The 17,378-nt window shown below is 45.3% G+C and overlaps 1 protein-coding gene across 1 annotated transcript in view; it reads right to left on the bottom strand.

Annotated features, from left to right (window-relative positions):
• Positions 1-4,486: 4,486 nt before the first annotated feature.
• Positions 4,487-17,378, bottom strand: part of LOC101939976 (glutamine amidotransferase-like class 1 domain-containing protein 3, mitochondrial) — a 44,954-nt gene continuing 32,062 nt past the window's right edge. The window contains exons 3-4 of the mRNA XM_065593317.1: positions 6,478-6,567; positions 4,487-5,042 (exon numbers count right to left, since the gene is read on the bottom strand). Coding sequence (XP_065449389.1) covers positions 4,540-5,042; positions 6,478-6,567 — 593 coding nt within the window. The 3' untranslated portion in view covers positions 4,487-4,539. The remainder of the gene's footprint in view (positions 5,043-6,477; positions 6,568-17,378) is intronic.

Raw genomic sequence — 17,378 nt, 5'->3', positions numbered from 1 at the left:
CTTCTGTTTGTTAGTCTGTTAGTGGTCATATACTCCTTCAAGCTATTCTACTGGCGAGTGAGAGAATAACATATTCCTAAACACGAGAGAGCTTGATACATTCTGCCTACTAGTGCTGCACACGCACTTTCAGTAATTTAACAAGCATGACTGGTATGTTAACTTCCATCCCTCCATCTCCATGCTGCAAGTCTGAATTTCATAGTCACGTTTCCTATTACCACTTCATCACATATTCAGTGGTTTCTGGGTTTCTGGTTTTTTTTTTTGGGGGGGGGGGGGGGGTTGGTTTTTTGGGTTTTTTTTTTTCATGTGCATTTTGAGAGATGGGCAAGGCCTAATAATTTTAGCTATATTAAGAGAGTCACATTGTTAGGTTTTTTATTGTACTTTTGACTAGCATGAAAAGTTACTAGTGTCACCAGATCATGGGGTATATGTACCGTGTGACAGGTTGTCACCCCTGGGGTGCAGTTTGGGAGCCATGGGAACTGCTGCACCCCTCTAACCTCCCAGCTGGGTTGGCCTTTCCTACAGTGCTCTGTAGGTGACTCACAGCCTTTTCAGGCCCTGTGGTCACCCATCATGACACTGGGTGACACTACACACCCAAACGGAACTACCTGAGTGCCTGACTCAGACAAGCAGGAGAGAACGACCAATTTCCCAGCTCCTCCACCCTGCACCCTTGCTGGAGTATAAACCCCAAATTGTACCATCTTGCGCTGCACAGGGATCTGTACAATATAAGCTCATAAAGTTCACCCTCCCCTCGATGTGGGAAAGATATGCACTATACGCTTGTGAGATTTTTCCCCAGACACTTCACTCAAAGGCATACTGGTTTAGATAAAGCAAAAACAAGTCTATTAACTACAAAAAAGATAGATTATAAGTGATAGCAAACAGGTCAAAACAGATTACCTAGTAAATAAACAAAAACGTAAACTAAGCCTAAAATACTAGAAAGATTGGATACGAATTAGCAATTTCTCACCCTGATTTATGATACAAGCAGACTTGCAGATTCTTAAGGCACAAGCTGCATTTGCTTTGCAGTTTGGGCTCCCAACCCCTGTTCCAAGTCCTTTTCTTTCAGAGCTTCTCTCAGATGCTGAGTTGTGGGGAGTGAAGAACAGATGATGTCACTCCCTGCCTTTTATAGTTTTTCCATATGGCGGGAACCCTTTGTTTTAAACTTGGTTCCCAAACCAATTTGTGGAAAAATACAGGTACCCAAATTGGAGTTCAGAGTCATGTGGCCTGGTCACATGCCCTTGCAAAGTCATAGCAGCCATTACTTACAGGCTGGCCGAAACGTTTACAGGAAGGCTAAGCTATTCCACAGCCCATTGACTTTGTTGATGAGCCATTAGCACGGTCTGGCTTCTTCATTATTGTACCTGAGAGGCTGTCTGTAGGTGTTTTCCAGAGAAAGCCTATTTGAAATACAGATCCATAGTCAATATTTATAATTTCAGATACAAAAATGATACATGCACACAAATAGGATAATCATATTCAACAAATCATAACTTTTCCAATGACACCTTACATGACCCATCTTGTACAAAATGCTTCATAATTATGCCATAATCATATCCTACTAATATTACTATAACGAATATGGGGTGTAGTGTCACATACCCCATGCTGGCCTAGCAACCAAAAGGTTAACACAGGCACTGCCAGTGCTGGCTGATTGGCAACCTCACAGCAGCTCGGAGGATAAAAGGACTGGGAAGCGGAGGGGTGGGGCAGCTACCAGAGGAGTGAGCAGCCTGGAGAAGGGAACACCCACCAGCAAGCTGCTGAAGAGCCACTCAGGGACAACACCCTAAAATGAGATGACGAGACCACAGGCTGAAGAGCCTCCAGAAACCCAGGGGAGGGTAGGAAGGAGCTCAGGGCATAGCTGGAGTCAATGAACCCTTATCTAGCTTGAGGGCCCTGAGCTGGAACCCAGTGGAGTGGGTGGGCCTGGGTTCCCCATCAACTCCTTGATGGACGTAAGAGCAGAGAGGGTTTTCAGATGCCTGAGCATCAAGAATTAGACTAAGGGTATGTCTACACTACGAAATTAGGTCGAATTTATAGAAGCCTGTTTTATAGACATCGGTTTTATACAGTCGATTGTGTGTGTCCCCACATAAAATGCTCTAAGTGCATTAAGTCGGCGGACCGTGTCCACTGTACCGAGGCTAGCGTCGACTTCCGGAGCGTTGCACTGTGGGTAGCTATCCCATTGGAATTTTGGGTTGAGATCTCAATGCCTGATGATGCAAAAACAGTGTCGCGGGGGGTTCTGGGTACATGTCGTCAGGCCCCTCCCCCTCCGTCAGAGCAACGGCAGACAATCGATTCATGCCTTTTTACCTCGGTTACCTGTGCAGACAACATACCACAGCAAGCATGGAACCCACTCAGCTCAGCTCACCGTCACCATATGTCATCTGGGTGCCAGCAGACGTGGTACTGCATTGCTACACAGCAGCAGCTAATTGCCTTTTGGCAGTGGATGGTGTATTACGATTGGTATCCATCATCGTCTTATTCCTTAGTGAGTTTGGTCAGAGGCACCTGGGCAGACATGTCTTGTCTCCTGGAGACTCAGTCCTGCCGGCAGTCCTATTGAACCGTCTTGACGATGATGGCTAGCAATCGTAATACAGCATCTTCTGCCAAGCACCCAGAAGATGCCGATGGCTATCAGTCATGCTGCATTGTCTGCTGCTAGCCTAAGATGTAAAAGATAGATGGACCAGATTTGTTCTGTATTCATTTGCTTCCCCCTCCCTCCGTGAAATCAACGGCCTGCTAAACCCAGGGTTTTGAGTTCAATCTTTGCGGGGCAGCATTCTGTGTGACAGTTGTTTGTGTTTCTCCCTGATGCACAGCCACCTTTGCTGATTTTAATTTCCTGTAAGCCATGTCGTCACTCGCCCCTCCCTCCCTCCATCAGATAATAGTTTTGCGCCTTTTTTCAGCCCAGACACCATAGCACTGGGATCATGGAGCCCGCTCAGATCACCATGGCAATTATGAGCACTATGAACACCACGCGCATTGTCCTGGAGTATATGCAGAGCCAGAACATGCCAAAGCAAAACCAGGCGAGGAGGCGATTGCGGCGATTGCAGCACGGCGATGAGAGTGATGAGGAAATTGACATGGACATAGACCTCTCACAAAGTACAGGCCCCAGCAGTGTGCAAATCATGGTGTTACTGGGGGAGGTTCATGGCGTGGAACACCGATTCTGGGCCCGGGAAACAAGGTGGTGGGACCGCATTGTGAGGCAGGTGTGGGACGATTCCCAGTGGCTGCGAAACTTTCATGGAGCTTTGTGACTTGCTTTCCCCTGCCCTGAAGCGCCAGAATACCAGGATCAGAGCAGCCCTCACAGTTGAGAAGCGAGTGGCCATAGCCCTGTGGAAGCTTGCAACGCCAGACAGCTACCGGTCAGTCGGGAATCAATTTGGAGTGAGCAAATCTACTGTGGGGGCTGCTGTAATCCAAGTAGCCAACGCAATCAAAGACCTGCTGATATCAAGGGTAGTGACTCTGGGAAATGTGCAGGTCATAGTGGATGGCTTTGCTGCAATGGGATTCCCAAACTGTGGTGGGTCGATAGACAGAACCCAAATCCCTATCTTGTCACCAGAGCACCAAGCCACCGAGTACATAAACCGCAAGGAGTACTTTTCAATGCTGCTGCAAGCCCTGGTGGATCACAAGGGACGTTTCACTAACATCAACGTGGGATGGCAGGGAAAGGTACATGATGCTCGCGTCTTCAGGAACTCTGGTTTGTTTCAAAAGCTGGAGGAAGGGACTTTCTTCCCGGACCAGAAAATAACCGTTGGGGATGTTGAAATGCCTATTGTCATCCTTGGGGACCCAGCCTACCCCTTAATGCCATGGCTCATGAAGTCGTACGCAGGCAGCCTGGACAGTAGTCAGGACCTGTTCAACTATAGGCTGAGCAAGTGCAGAATGGTGGTAGAATGTGCGTTTGGACGTTTAAAAGCGCGCTGGCGCAGTTTACTGACTCGGATAGACCTCAGCGAAGCCAATATTCCAATTGTTATTGCTGCTTGCTGTGCACTCCACAATATCTGTGAGAGTAAGGGGGAGACATTTATGGCAGAGTGGGAGGTTGAGGCAAATCGCCTGGCCGCTGATTACGCGCAGCCAGACACCAGGGCGGTTAGAAGAGTACAGCAGGGCGCGGTGCGCATCAGAGAAGCTTTGAAAACCAGTTTTGTGACTGGCCAGGCTACGGTGTGAAACTTCTGTTTGTTTCTCCTTGATGAACCCTCCCCCCCTGCCTGGTTCACTCTACTTTCCTGTAAACTAACCACCCTACCCTCCCCCCTTCGAGCACCGCTTGCAGAGGCAATAAAGTCATTGTTACTTCACATTCATGCATTCTTTATTAATTCATCACACAACTAGAGGGATAACTGCCAAGGTAGCCCGGGAGGGGTGTGGGAGGAGGGAAGGGAAAGACACACTGCAGTTTAAAACTTTAAATCTTTAACACTTATTGAAGGCCAGCCTTCTGATGCTTGGGCAATCATCTGGGGTGGAGTGGCTGGGTGGCCAGAGGCCCCCACACTGCGTTCTTGGGTGTCTGAGTGAGGAGGCTATGGAACTTGGGGAGGAGGGCTGTTGGTTACACAGGGGCTGTAGCGGCGGTCTCTGCTCCTGCTGCCTTTCCTGCAAGTCAACCATACGCTGGAGCATATCAGTTTGATGCTCCAGCAGCCGGAGCATCGACTCTTGCCTTCTGTCAGCAAGCTGACGCCACCTATCCTCTTCAGCCCGCCACTTGCTCACTTCAGCCCGCGATTCAGCCCACCACCTCTCCTCTCGTTCATATTGTGCTTTTTTGCACTCTGACATTGACTGCCTCCATGCATTCTGCTGTGCTCTGTCAGCGTGGGAGGATATCTGGAGCTCCGAGAACATATCATCCCGAGTCCGCTGTTTTCTCCTTCTAATCTTCACTAGCCTCTGTGAAGGAGAAAGATTTGCAGCTGGTGGAGGAGAAGGGAGAGATGGTTAAAAAAAGACACATTTTAGAGAACAATGGGTACACTCTTTCACGTTAAATTTTGCTGTTCACATTACACAGCACATGTGCTTTCGTTACAAGGTTGCATTTTTCCTCTTATATTGAGGGCCTGCCGGTTTGGTATGAGAGATCACTCATGCAGTGCCAGGCAACAGAATTCGGCTTGCAGGCAGCCATGGTAAGCCACAGTCTTTTGGCTTTTTTAACCTTCATAACATGTGGGAATGGTTTCAAACAGCAGCGCCCTCATTTCCCATACCAAGCACCCATTGGGCTGGCCATTTAAAATGGGTTTGCAATGTAAAAGGAGGGGCTGTGGTTTCCGGGTTAACATGCAGCACACACCCAACTACCCCCCCCCACACACACACCCAATTCTCTGGGATGATCACTTCACCCCTCCCCTCCCACCGCGTGGCTAACAGCGGGGAACATTTCTGTTCAGCCAAGCAGGAACGGGCACCTCTGAATGTCCCCTTAATAAAATCACCCCATTTCAACCAGGTGACCGTGAATGATATCACTCTCCTGAGGATAACAAAGAGAGATAAGGAATGGATGTTGTCTGCATGCCAGCAAACACCGGGACCATACGCTGCCATGCTTTGTTATGCAATGATTCCAGACTACGTGCTACAGGCCTGGCGTGGTAAAGTGTCCTACCATGGCGGACGGGATAAGGCAGCCCTCCCCAGAAACCTTTTGCAAAGGCTTCAGGAGGACATGAAGGAGAGCTTTCTGGAGATGTCCCTGTAGGATTTCCGCTCCATCCCCATACACGTTAACAGACTTTTCCAGTAGCTGTACTGGCTGCGATTGCCAGGGCAAATTAATCATTAATCATTAAACACACTTGCTTTTAAACCATGTGTAATATTTACAAAGGTACGCTCACCAGAGGTCCCTTGTGTGCCCTCAGGGTCTGGGAGCACGCCTTGGATGAGTTCGGGGGTTACTGGTTCCAGGTCCAGGGTGATAAACATATCCTGGCTGTTGGGGAAACTGGTTTCTCCGCTTCCTTGCTGTGAGCTATCTTCATTGTCTTCATCATCATCTTCCTCGTACCCCGAACCCGCTTCCCTGTTGCGTGATTCTCCATTGATGGAGTCAAAGCACACGGTTGGGGTAGCGGTGGCTGCACCCCCTAGCATGGCATGCAGCTCTGCGTAGAAGCGGCATGTTTGCGGCTCTACCCCGGACCTTCTGTTTGCCTCTCTGGCTTTGTGGTAGGCTTGCCTTAGCGCCTTAATTTTCACGCGGCACTGCTGTGCGTCCCTGTTATGGCCTCTGTCCTTCATGGCCTTTGAGACTTTTTCTAATATTTTGCCATTTCGTTTACTGCTACGGAGTTCAGCTAGCACTGATTTGTCTCCCCATATGGTGAGCATATCCCGTACCTCCCGTTTGGTCCATGCTGGAGCTCTTTTGCGATCCTGGGACTCCATCCTGTGCTGATGAGCTCTGCGTGGTCACCTGTGCTCTCCAAGCTGGGCAAACAGGAAATGAAATTCAAAAATTTGCGAGACTTTTCCTGTCTACCTGGTCAGTGCATCTGAGTTGAGAGTGCTGTCCAGAGCAGTCACAATGAAGCACTGTGGGATAGCTCCCGGAGGCCAATACCGTCGAATTCCGTCCACACTACCCCAAATCCGACCCGGAAAGGCCGATTTCAGCGCTAATCCCCTTGTCGGAGGTGGAGTAAAGAAACCGGTTTAAAGGGTCCTTTAAGTCGAAAAAAAGGGCTTCGTTGTGTGGACGTGTCCAGGCTTAATTCGATTTAACGCTTCTAAATTCGACCTAAACTCATATAGACCAGGCCTGACTGCCTTGCCTGGTGAGTGAGCTCAGGTGCCATGCCCAGCCTGGCCAAAAGAGGGCATTGTTGCACCAATTCACACACACCCTTAGTGGTTAGTTATTGTATATGCTACAAATTGATGATAACAAAAATGGGTTCAGGAAAGGTGTGCTTGTACCAGACCCTGTGCTAAATATTATATTTAATTGTAGAAATAGATTCTGAAGATTCTTATAAGCATCCATTGGACATTTATTCCAAGAGACTGAACCCAAACCTTGTCTATACAAACCTATGCACAAATTCACACTTCGTTTAAATATACTGGGTGAAATCCTGGCTTCACTGAAGTCAATGGCAAAACTGACTTAAATGGGGCCAGGAATCACCTACCATGCATGTCTAATTGCTTGCTTCGTGAATATTGCATGCATTTCTCTTTGTACGTTTCTCACTCTCCAGTTGTGTATCTCCTATGAGAAATTTTGAATATGCAACTCAAAGTCCATTTTCCCTATTCAACGTTGTTATTTTCCCTAAAATATTTGAATAGTTTGTTTTTAAAGCAAGATTCCATTTTGCAGATCCATACTAACCACTGTCAATTTAAACATTATTTTTCTCATATTCCTGCTTTTTGATCCTGACCGAGGTCTCTAGTAAAGTCTCACTTAGCGGTCTGTAGGTCCCCAGTCTGCTTCTTAAAACTGTGAGGTTAACTCCTTTATAGTTAATGTTAGAGAGTCTATTTGAGCTGCCCTCCAGCAATGCTGCTAGTTCTGAGTGCCCTTCACACTGAGTTAGCACTGCTGAAAACTGTGCCTCCTGTCCATCACAAATATGCATTACAAGTCCCCTATTTCTAGAGAGTTTTAAAATATTATTTTTATTTGTTTAGTGCCAGCAATGTGCTCTTTTACTATTTCCTTCTAAATGCTGTGAAACTTCCCATATGATCTTAGAGTGTAAACACTCTTCAGGCATTTTTCTGATAATGGTTGAATCTACTGTGATGTCTGCCATGGGCAATGCTTTGCAGATTTAAACTGGTTGTTCAGCTCTTTGATATATTATGGTGACAGATGCTATAGAAAAACCTTACACCGATTCTCACTGCTCGTTCACCTACTATAACATGATCTCGATTTTCTTTTGTATTCTCTTCCTTTCTGGCAAAATTACATTTTTCTGGCACTGTCCATCAAATCTTCCTTTGGGAATAGTTTTAGCAGTATAAACCATGAGCCCCATTCCTGGGAGGTGCTGAGCATACTCAAATCCCATTGATGGGGTTGAGAGTGCACTGCCCCTTAAAGACTACACATTGCACCGCAAAAAGTATTAATGTCTAGGTGCATTTCTAAGTGACAAAATAAGAGACAGGGAGGTTGCCCATTTTACTTTTGAAATGTTATAAAGGACTTTCCTGATGTAGAATTTGTCCCAGGATGTTTGGCAAAGGGCATAGTTGATATTTATTGTAATCGTTAAAGTCTGATAAGGGATTCCTACTGTCTGTACTGGAGATTTTGTGATTCTCCTGGCAAGAGGAAGACCGATGCTTTTTGAGGACAGTAGGTGGCAGTGTTGTCTCTGTTCCCAAGTGTCAAAGCACTGAACTATCACAGCTCAGAGAAGCCATTTCATGCAATATGCTAAGGGGTAGGCAACCTATGGCTGCGGCACGCGAGCTGATTGTCAGTGGCACTCACACTGCCCAGGTCCTGGCCACCGGGCTGGGGGGGCTCTGCATTTTAATTTAATTTTAAATGAAGCTTCTTAAACATTTTAAAAACCCTATTTACTTTACATACAACTAATAGTTTAGTTATATATTATAGACTTATAGAAAGAGCCCTTCTAAAAACATTAAAATGAATTACTTGCACGCAAAACCTTAAATCAGAGTGAATAAATGAAGACTCGGCACACCACTTTGGAAAGGTTGCCGACCCCTGCAAAGTTCCAGCAATCATAGGTACTTCTGCCCACAAGCAGTGGAAAGATTCACTGGAGTAGCTGTCAACATCCCCTCCAAATTTGGAGTGAAACTATATAAATGTTTTTAACCAGTGACAGCTTTGGTATGTTTTTGCTCCACTATGTAGTGTTTTTGTGTGTTTTTATTATTTGGATCCTTCAGCTTTTAAAAAGGGAAAATATTATAATGCTCGTATTAATTTTATTTTTAATTGTGCTTTTCTTTGCTTAAAAAATGAGGACCTTGAACAGCATTAATCATGCTGCTGACTCCCCTCTTTGGCAGCTGGTTAGTTCCAAACTCGCATCCTTTGCCTTAAGGTGAAGATCCCTCCTGGACCCTTTGGGGAGGTAGGAATTAATTCAGAATCAGTCCAACGCACATCTGTTACAATACATTTATCAGCATAGATTGAATCACAGCATCCTTAAAAGCAACAGAATTAAATAATTATTCCTGCTGTAGAATTCTATAGAGTGGTTTTTAAAAAACCTATAGAAAGGGTATAATTTATTAAATATATGAATTTTAAAGTAATTTGTATAGACTCCTATTACATTTCTATAAAACAGTATTGGTAATGCATCTACTACATACACTATAGGGTAAAAGCCTGGCCCCATTGAAGTTTGCCATTTATTTCAGTAGGGCCAGCATTTCACCCTAGGATTTTCCCATAGGGGAGTTGTACAAAGTTTGGTTGTTTAAGAAGATAGTGGTGGTTGATCCACAGAGTGCATGTAAAGAAACATTGATAACTGCACTTACTGAATGAAAAAGCTAAATTAACTTCAATGTTTTCCAAGTCTGTTTCACTGGTTCTATAGCATGTCATTTCTGGATAAGGCGTAGGCGTGTGCATGCGGGTGCATGCGTGTGTGTGTGTGTGCACGCGCGTGCCTATGAAGTGAAAATCTGTGGTCTGGATACTATATTAATTACACTGGAAAGCATGACCTCTGTTTTCTCAGTGCTCTATTTAAACACTAGCTGTGCTAATTCAGAAAGTGTTTCAATGTATGAAGCAGATTATGAAAAGGAGCCTGTGGATAGAAGGCTAAAGCTGTCTTTCACAAAATATTGGTTAAATAGCAAAATTAGGGCCTGAGTTAATCCCTGCTGACTTCAACAGGGAAACTGCCACTAATGGTTAATCTGTTCAACAATGTTATTTTTTTTAAAATCGCTGATTATGTACAGAGAGAATCCTAGAATGTACATCTTTCATTCAGTGTCTTGTTACAGCTCCTCCTACAGGCACCAAAATCCTGTGACACAAGATCAGTTCTTGCACTGCAACACTGCCTTTCCCTGGCTGCTGAGAGGGAACTAGTGTGACCAGACAGCAAATGTGAAAAATCGGGACCGGGATGGGGGGTAATAGATGCCTATATAAGAAAAAGGCCCCAAAATCGGGACTGTCAGGACATCTGGTCATCCTAGAGGGAACGCCCCATCCCCACCGCTACCCTTAGGCTAGGGGAGATGCCATCCAATCCCTCCATCTCCCACCTACCCCATCACTGTCCTCTGTGCCCACTCAGCCTCCCTCCTGCACCCCATAGCCCCCTGCACCCCCTAAATCTGTCTCCTGCTCCCGCTCACTCTCCAAATCCACCGTTCACACACACTGCTGCTCCTTGCAGTCCCTGTGTCCTGTCCATCCCCCTGAAACATAGAGATAGACACCTAAATTCAGGCACAGGGAAGTGCCTACCTCTACTAGTGATCCCCAGCCAAGAATCCCTTGCCAGGAGTCAGGCGGCTTAGGTGCTTAAACTGTTTCTTGTGAAAATGCGTTAGCACTGAGAGGAAGAGGTGATTGTGCCCATCTTAGGACTTCCAGCCTAGTGGCTAGTGCTCTCCCTCAAGATGGGGGAGACCCAGGTTCAATTCCCCCCCCCTTTGCCTGGGAGAGGGAAAGGATTTGAACAGTCGTCTCCCACCTCTCAGAAGCATGCTCGAGCCACTGGGATATGGGATATTGTAAGTCTCCCTTGCGCTCCCCTGTTGAAGCTATTCCACTGTGGATAAATAATGAACAAATAATTGGACTAAAGGGACTTGAGTCTAAGTCACCCACTTCCTGGGTGGGTGCCCTAACCACAGTCTATAGAGTAACATTCTCTCTCTCTCTGGCCTGAGGACTCTTGAAATGGCAAAAATATGTCAATTGAGGGCCTCCAATTTGTATAAAGTTCTCACCACTTCTAAAACTAAATTTCTCAGAACCATGATATGTGTGGATAAACAAACTTTTCCTTTGTAGAAGTTTACAAACTGTTACCAGTTAAACGCAGGTGAAAACTCAGCAAAATCTGTGAGCAGGTAACTGAAAATGGCACTAATGGTGTTCTCTCCTGATTTCTTATAGTCTTGCCCTGTTTCTCAGGTCATAGAATATCAGGGTTGGAAGGGACCTCAGAAGGTCATCTAGTCCAACCCCCTGCTCAAAGCAGGACCAATTCCCAACTAAATCATCCCAGCCAGGGCTTTGTCAAGCCTGACCTTAAAAACCTCTAAGGAAGGAGATTCCACCACCTCCCTAGGTAACCCACTAGTGCTTCACCACCCTCCTAGTGAAAAAGTTTTTTCTAATATCCAACCTAAACCTTCCCCACTGCAACTTGAGACCATTACTCCTTATTCTGTCATCAGCTATCACTGAGAACAGTCTAGATCCATCCTCTTTGGAACCCCCTATCAGGTAGTTGAAAGCAGCTATCAAATCCCCCCTCATTCTTCTCTTCTGCAGACTAAACAATCCCAGTTCCCTCAGCCTCTCCTCATAAGTCATGTGCTCCAGACCCCTAATCATTTTTGTTGCCCTCCGCTGGACTCTTTCCAATTTTTCCACATCCTTCTTGTAATGTGGGGCCCAAAACTGGACACAGTACTCCAGATGAGGCCTCACCAATGTCGAATAGAGAGGAATGATCACGTCCCTCGATCTGCTGGCAATGGCCCTACTTATACAGCCCAAATTGCCGTTAGCCTTCTTGGCAACAAGGGCACACTGTTGACTCATATCCAGCTTCTCGTCCACTGTAACCCCTAGGTCCTTTTCTGCAGAACTGCTTCCTAGCCATTCGGTCCCTAGTCTGTAACAGTGAATGGGATTCTTTCCTCCTAAGTGCAGGACTCTGCACTTGTCCTTGTTGAACCTCATCAGGTTTCTTTTGGCCCAATCCTCTAATTTGTCTAGGTCCCTCTGTATCCTATCCCTACCCTCCAGCGTATCTACCACTCCTCCCAGTTTAGTGTCATCTGCAAACTTGCTGAGAGTGCAGTCCATGCCATCCTCCAGATCATTAATGACATCCTCCAGACTTTACTTTGCAGTACCTTGTTACTTTTTAATATTAAATTGAAACCAATCCATCTTAATCAAACTCTTATGTATACTGTGTAGATTATGAAACATTAGCTTCAGAAGTCCATTCTTCAGATAAGAACCCAATGTACAATTTAATGAGGGAAATCTACTACTGTCTCTTTTTGTCCTGGCCTAAAATATTTTTTTCTTTACCTGGAGGAGATTTGGATATTGATATTAATAAAAAACTAATGACCACTAACAGATTCATTTGCTGTTAAGAAGTAGGCAGCATGGTAGAGTGGGCACCCTGATTTGTTGTTGGAGTGCTCACGGATTTTTTTTTTTATCTTGTCTTCCATATAGCTGCTATCTTATTTGTTTAGGATTAAGGAAGTAGCTATTTGTCACAGGGTAATGATGTGGCATAGCATTTCTTTCAGGTCATTCATAATTGGCAGATTTTAGAAGAGGGGGAGAGTCATTGGTTCATTGGTTAGAGCTCAAGACTGAGAGTCAGGAGATCTGGATTATATAGTGTGACAGACCCAGACCAGTGGGGTACAGGAGTCTGGTAGCGGGCAAATATACTGGTCACTGGATGAGTAGTTTTCTGTTCCCTGAGTGACCAGAGCAGGGGCTGCACTAGAGTAATCAGGAACCTGCTAGAACCAGTTAAGGCAGGCTGGCTAATTAGGACACCTGGAGCCAATTAAGGAGAAGCTTCTAGAATCAATTAAGGCAGGCTAATCAGGGCACCTGGGTTTTAAAAAGGAGCTCACTTCAGTTTGTGGTGCGAGTGTGAGGAACTGGGAGCAAGAGGTGCAAGGAGCTGAGAGTGAGAGGGTGTGCTGCCAATAAGCGCAGGACCCACCAAGATAGAGGAGGAACTTTGTCACAATATCTATTATGATACCAATTTGCTGTGTGGCACTGGGGAAGCCAGTTAACCATTCTGCACCTCAGTTTCCCCATCTATCTAATGGGGTTAAGCTACATAGACTCATAGACTCATAGACTTTAAGGTCAGAAGGGACCATTATGATCATCTGGTCTGACCCCCTGCATGCTGCAGGCCATAAAACCGTCCCTACCCCTTCCCTGGACTCTGCTGTTGAAGTCCCCAATCCTGTTTTTAGTGACTTCAATCGGTAGAGACCCTCCTGCTAGAGATCCCTGCCCCATGCTGCGGAGGAAGGCGAAAAACCTCCAGAGGCTCAGCCAATCTGCCCTGGAGGAAAATTCCTTCCCGACCCCAAATATGGCGATCAGTAAGACCCCGAGCATATAGGCAAGAGTCTCCAGCCCGACCCCTGTTAGCCATCATACTATTTACCTACCATTGCTTGGCTTTCCTTGACTACTATGTTTTACCATTAAGCCATTCCCTCCATAAACTTATCTAACTTAATCTTAAAACCAGACAGGTCCGGCGCCCCCACCGTTTCCCTCGGTAGGCCGTTCCAATATTTCACCCCTCTGACGGTCAGAAACCTTCGTCTAATTTCAAGTCTGAACTTCCCCACGGCCAGTTTATATCCATTCGTTCTTGTATCCACGTTAGTACTAAGCTGGAATAATTCTTCTCCCTCCCTTGTATTAATCCCTCTAATATATTTAAAGATAGCAATCATATCCCTATTTTACAGGAACATTCTATCGCTTAATTAAATGTTTAGAAATGTTTTGAGACTCTCAAATGGAAGGCACTATAGAAGTGCAATGCATTGTTGTAAAATGTGGGGGATTTAAATTGAGGAATGTTTGAAACTTGTTATGCATTCAACTGTATGAACATAAATGATCCAGAAGAGAGCATAAGCATCTATAGCTCCACAATTGTTGTGTAATTTTGCACACATTTGCATGCCCAGTTTGTGTATAAAATTACTTTGGTTGTGCATGCAGGTGCATTAACTGTGGTCACAAGATAGGCATGTAAATGTGTGCATGCCATCTTGAAAAGCTAGCTAAAATATGAGACTCACTCATGATCTAATATTGTGATCTTTCCTGTGCTCCTGCTCATGTGCCCATCTAATTACAAGGTTTCAGTTTAATTTAAGACAAAGTCAAAATTTGAAACAAACTTCAATCAAAGCTCTACAAAGGTGGAGAACTTGATTTTCTTCAACTTCCCTTCAGCTTTTCCATGCAACTACACTGACATTTGGTAGTGTAGCCTATGACAAGCACAGAGGCAGCCCTAAAGCTAAACTGAACTCTTTCTAGGCTGACAATCTAACACAAATATTACTATGCAACCAGCTACTGGGATGAAGCTTTAAGACCCCTGAAGTATTTAGGTTCCAGAGTTCCAGAAGCTTGACCATGTACTTAACACAGCCCGCTAATATATTACAGGCTGGGCTTCCTTAAGTCTACTCAAGTCAACAGCCTCTGCATCTTTGTAGGCACTGTTCTACCTGATATATGTCAGGACATTGCTAGTAGAGTAGAGCACACAAGGCAATGCACAAATCCAAGATATCCACTATATGATGTAACACCGATGCTGAGTCAACTGAAGTCACGTCAAAGTTTTCTTGCCACTGTTAAACTTCTAATGTTCTCACCCAAACAGACAAGGATTCAGTTACGGCAAATGAGTAGAGAGCAACCCTGTAGCCTGTACACTCTGGCTCCCACCAGTTGAGCACCTACCCTCTTGTTCAGATCACCCTGGACTATATGTCATCGCCTTAATCTATTCCACACTGGAGTTGGCCAGTCTAGAACCATGACGATCAAGTGGGGTTACATCCCTGGGCCCTAATATCTGTGAATCCAGCAGAGAGCTTCAAAATATGAAGCATCTCCTGCAGCGTGAGCTGCTTGAGCGAGAAGACTCTTCTAGTGATCTGGTGGAGTATAATCACTGGGCAATGCATCTGTACAGATATGGCGGGAAGCAGTGTGAGGACACAATAAGTGCTGCTGGCGTCAGAATCTGATCACTAGTGATCAGAGAGCAGAGAACGTGGCCTACCTGCTGGAGCCGTGAAATTAACAAGAAAGCCAGGCCCTCACTGGCACAGTTGGGGGGCTACAGCTAGAGCCAAGGTGCCCCCCAGGCTCCCTGCTTCTAGCCCGGCTGCACCCATTCCGCTTGGAGCCGGGCTGTATCCGACCTGCTTGGAGCCCAGCTGCTGCCCGGGCTCCCCACAGGGAGCCTGGCTGCTGCCTGGAAGATCCTGGCTCCCCACCAGAGCCCAGGCGCCACCTGGACTCCAGGCACAAAGCTCCCCACCAGGAGCCAAGGGGGGCAGCTGGGCTCCCAGTGGGGACTGCATGTGGAGCTACACTGCCCCTCTTCAGTAGGTGAAAACACTCCTGGTGAGGATGCACACCACCAACCCCAGGAGGGTAGTGAGGACATGGGGGGAGGGATAGCTCAGTGGTTTGAGCATTGGCCTGCTAAACCCAGGGTTGTGAGTTCAATCCTTGAGGGGGCCACTTAGGGATCTGGGGCAAAAATCAGTACTTGGTCCTGCTAGTGAAGGCAGGGGGCTGGACTCGATGACCTTTCAAGGTCCCTTCCAGTTCTAGGAGATGGGATATCTCCATTAATAAAATAAAATATCAACCACCACAGTAGTTACTGCAGTGGCTGTAAGTTGACCTAACATAGGTCGACTTAAGTTTCTAGTGTAGACATGCTCTGTTTCTCACAGATATGATCAGCTCATCAGAGTGACTTTAACGATTGTAATATCCCTGTTGCGTGTTTCGTGGGCTGAGTGTTGCTATTCAATATCCTGCAGTGGTATTTCTGTTGATGGAGTTCTAGAATGAACCAAAACATTCCAACTCTCCAGCTTTTGCGGCTTAAATCAAGCTCTTAATAAAGCAGATACAATAGAAATATGGTATCTTCTTCTGAATCTTATTAACAATTAATGCAAAACATAATGATCAGCGGGGCTAATCATTTTAAATTGCAACAACACCAATACTACTTGAGTTGCTTGAGTTTATCATTTCTGCATTTTTAAAATCTGATATTCTTTACTAGAAATAACGGTTCATGTACACTGTAAATATAAAAGGGGGACAATGTTTTAATGCTTTGGAATGATCCTGTGTGTGCGCTGGTTTGATTAATACAGAGAGCCAGATAATGGAGGCTCGGATAAATGGGGCTCTACTGTATTTGCCTCAAATGTAACCTTCCTTCTAATTTTAGCAGTTATTTCTTCATTATGCAAATATTTGTCTAATGCTGAATGTTTTCTCTTCAGAAATTAATACTTAGTATGACTGACTTTCCATAGTGTGAATTATGATCTACAACACTAATTCTTTAGACTATTCCTAATAACAACCAAGACATGTCATGTTATTAAACCATATCTCACACACTGTCAGTCTTATTGCAAAGCAGCCTGAAAATAAAGCAAATATTGCTTGGGGCATTTTTATACTCATCCAAAGACTGATAACATATAGGCCTCTGATGTTAGTACCTTAGACATGTACATTGCCTCATACCATCTTACCATATGTAGTTGCAGAATGCAACTGTGACGTTATCTGATTAAAATATGACCACAGATCATTGTTGCAACCGCTGTTCTATATTTGCAACAAATCTTGTACAAAGGTTGTCAAGTGAGGTGTCTGTGGAAAGGTTATGACTCACTGAATATAATTCTGCTATTTGTATGCATGTATCATTTTTGTATTTGAAGTTATAAGTATTGGCTCTATACCTGGATTTCAAATGTTTGCTCCTGGGGTAATGCCCACAAGGTAGTTAGCCAGCACATCTTGGAGGGACTATTCAAATTGAATGGCCCATCAAAAGAACATTTAACAGACAATGAACCATGGGAGATGCCTGTTACACTTAATGGAATTTCCTGCTGTGACTAGGCGAAATGCATGGATATGTGACTTGTCCATGTGACTCCAACCACCATCTTGTTACTGTACTTTTCCACAGTAAGAACAATGGGTTTCCCTCCACATGGCAGAAGAGATAAAGGGCCCTGGAAACTCCTCCATTTTGCCTCTATCCTGCTCCAGCCTTTTTCCTGAGCAAGCCTCTGGACTATGAACTTATACTAATGGGAGCATTCTAACCAATGGACTGAGGACCTTCCAATGTTTTGGAAGCAGCCAGAGACTTGACTTAAGCCAGCAGTTTATTCCATCACTGCTACAACCTGAACCAAGAACTTTGCAATTACTGTATGTATTT

The sequence above is a fragment of the Chrysemys picta genome, chromosome 1 (genome assembly GCF_011386835.1).
Source record: "Chrysemys picta bellii isolate R12L10 chromosome 1, ASM1138683v2, whole genome shotgun sequence".
Taxonomy (NCBI): Eukaryota; Metazoa; Chordata; order Testudines; family Emydidae; genus Chrysemys; species Chrysemys picta.
Note: the sequence above shows the minus strand (reverse complement) of the source record. Positions and strands in the feature narration are given on the sequence as shown.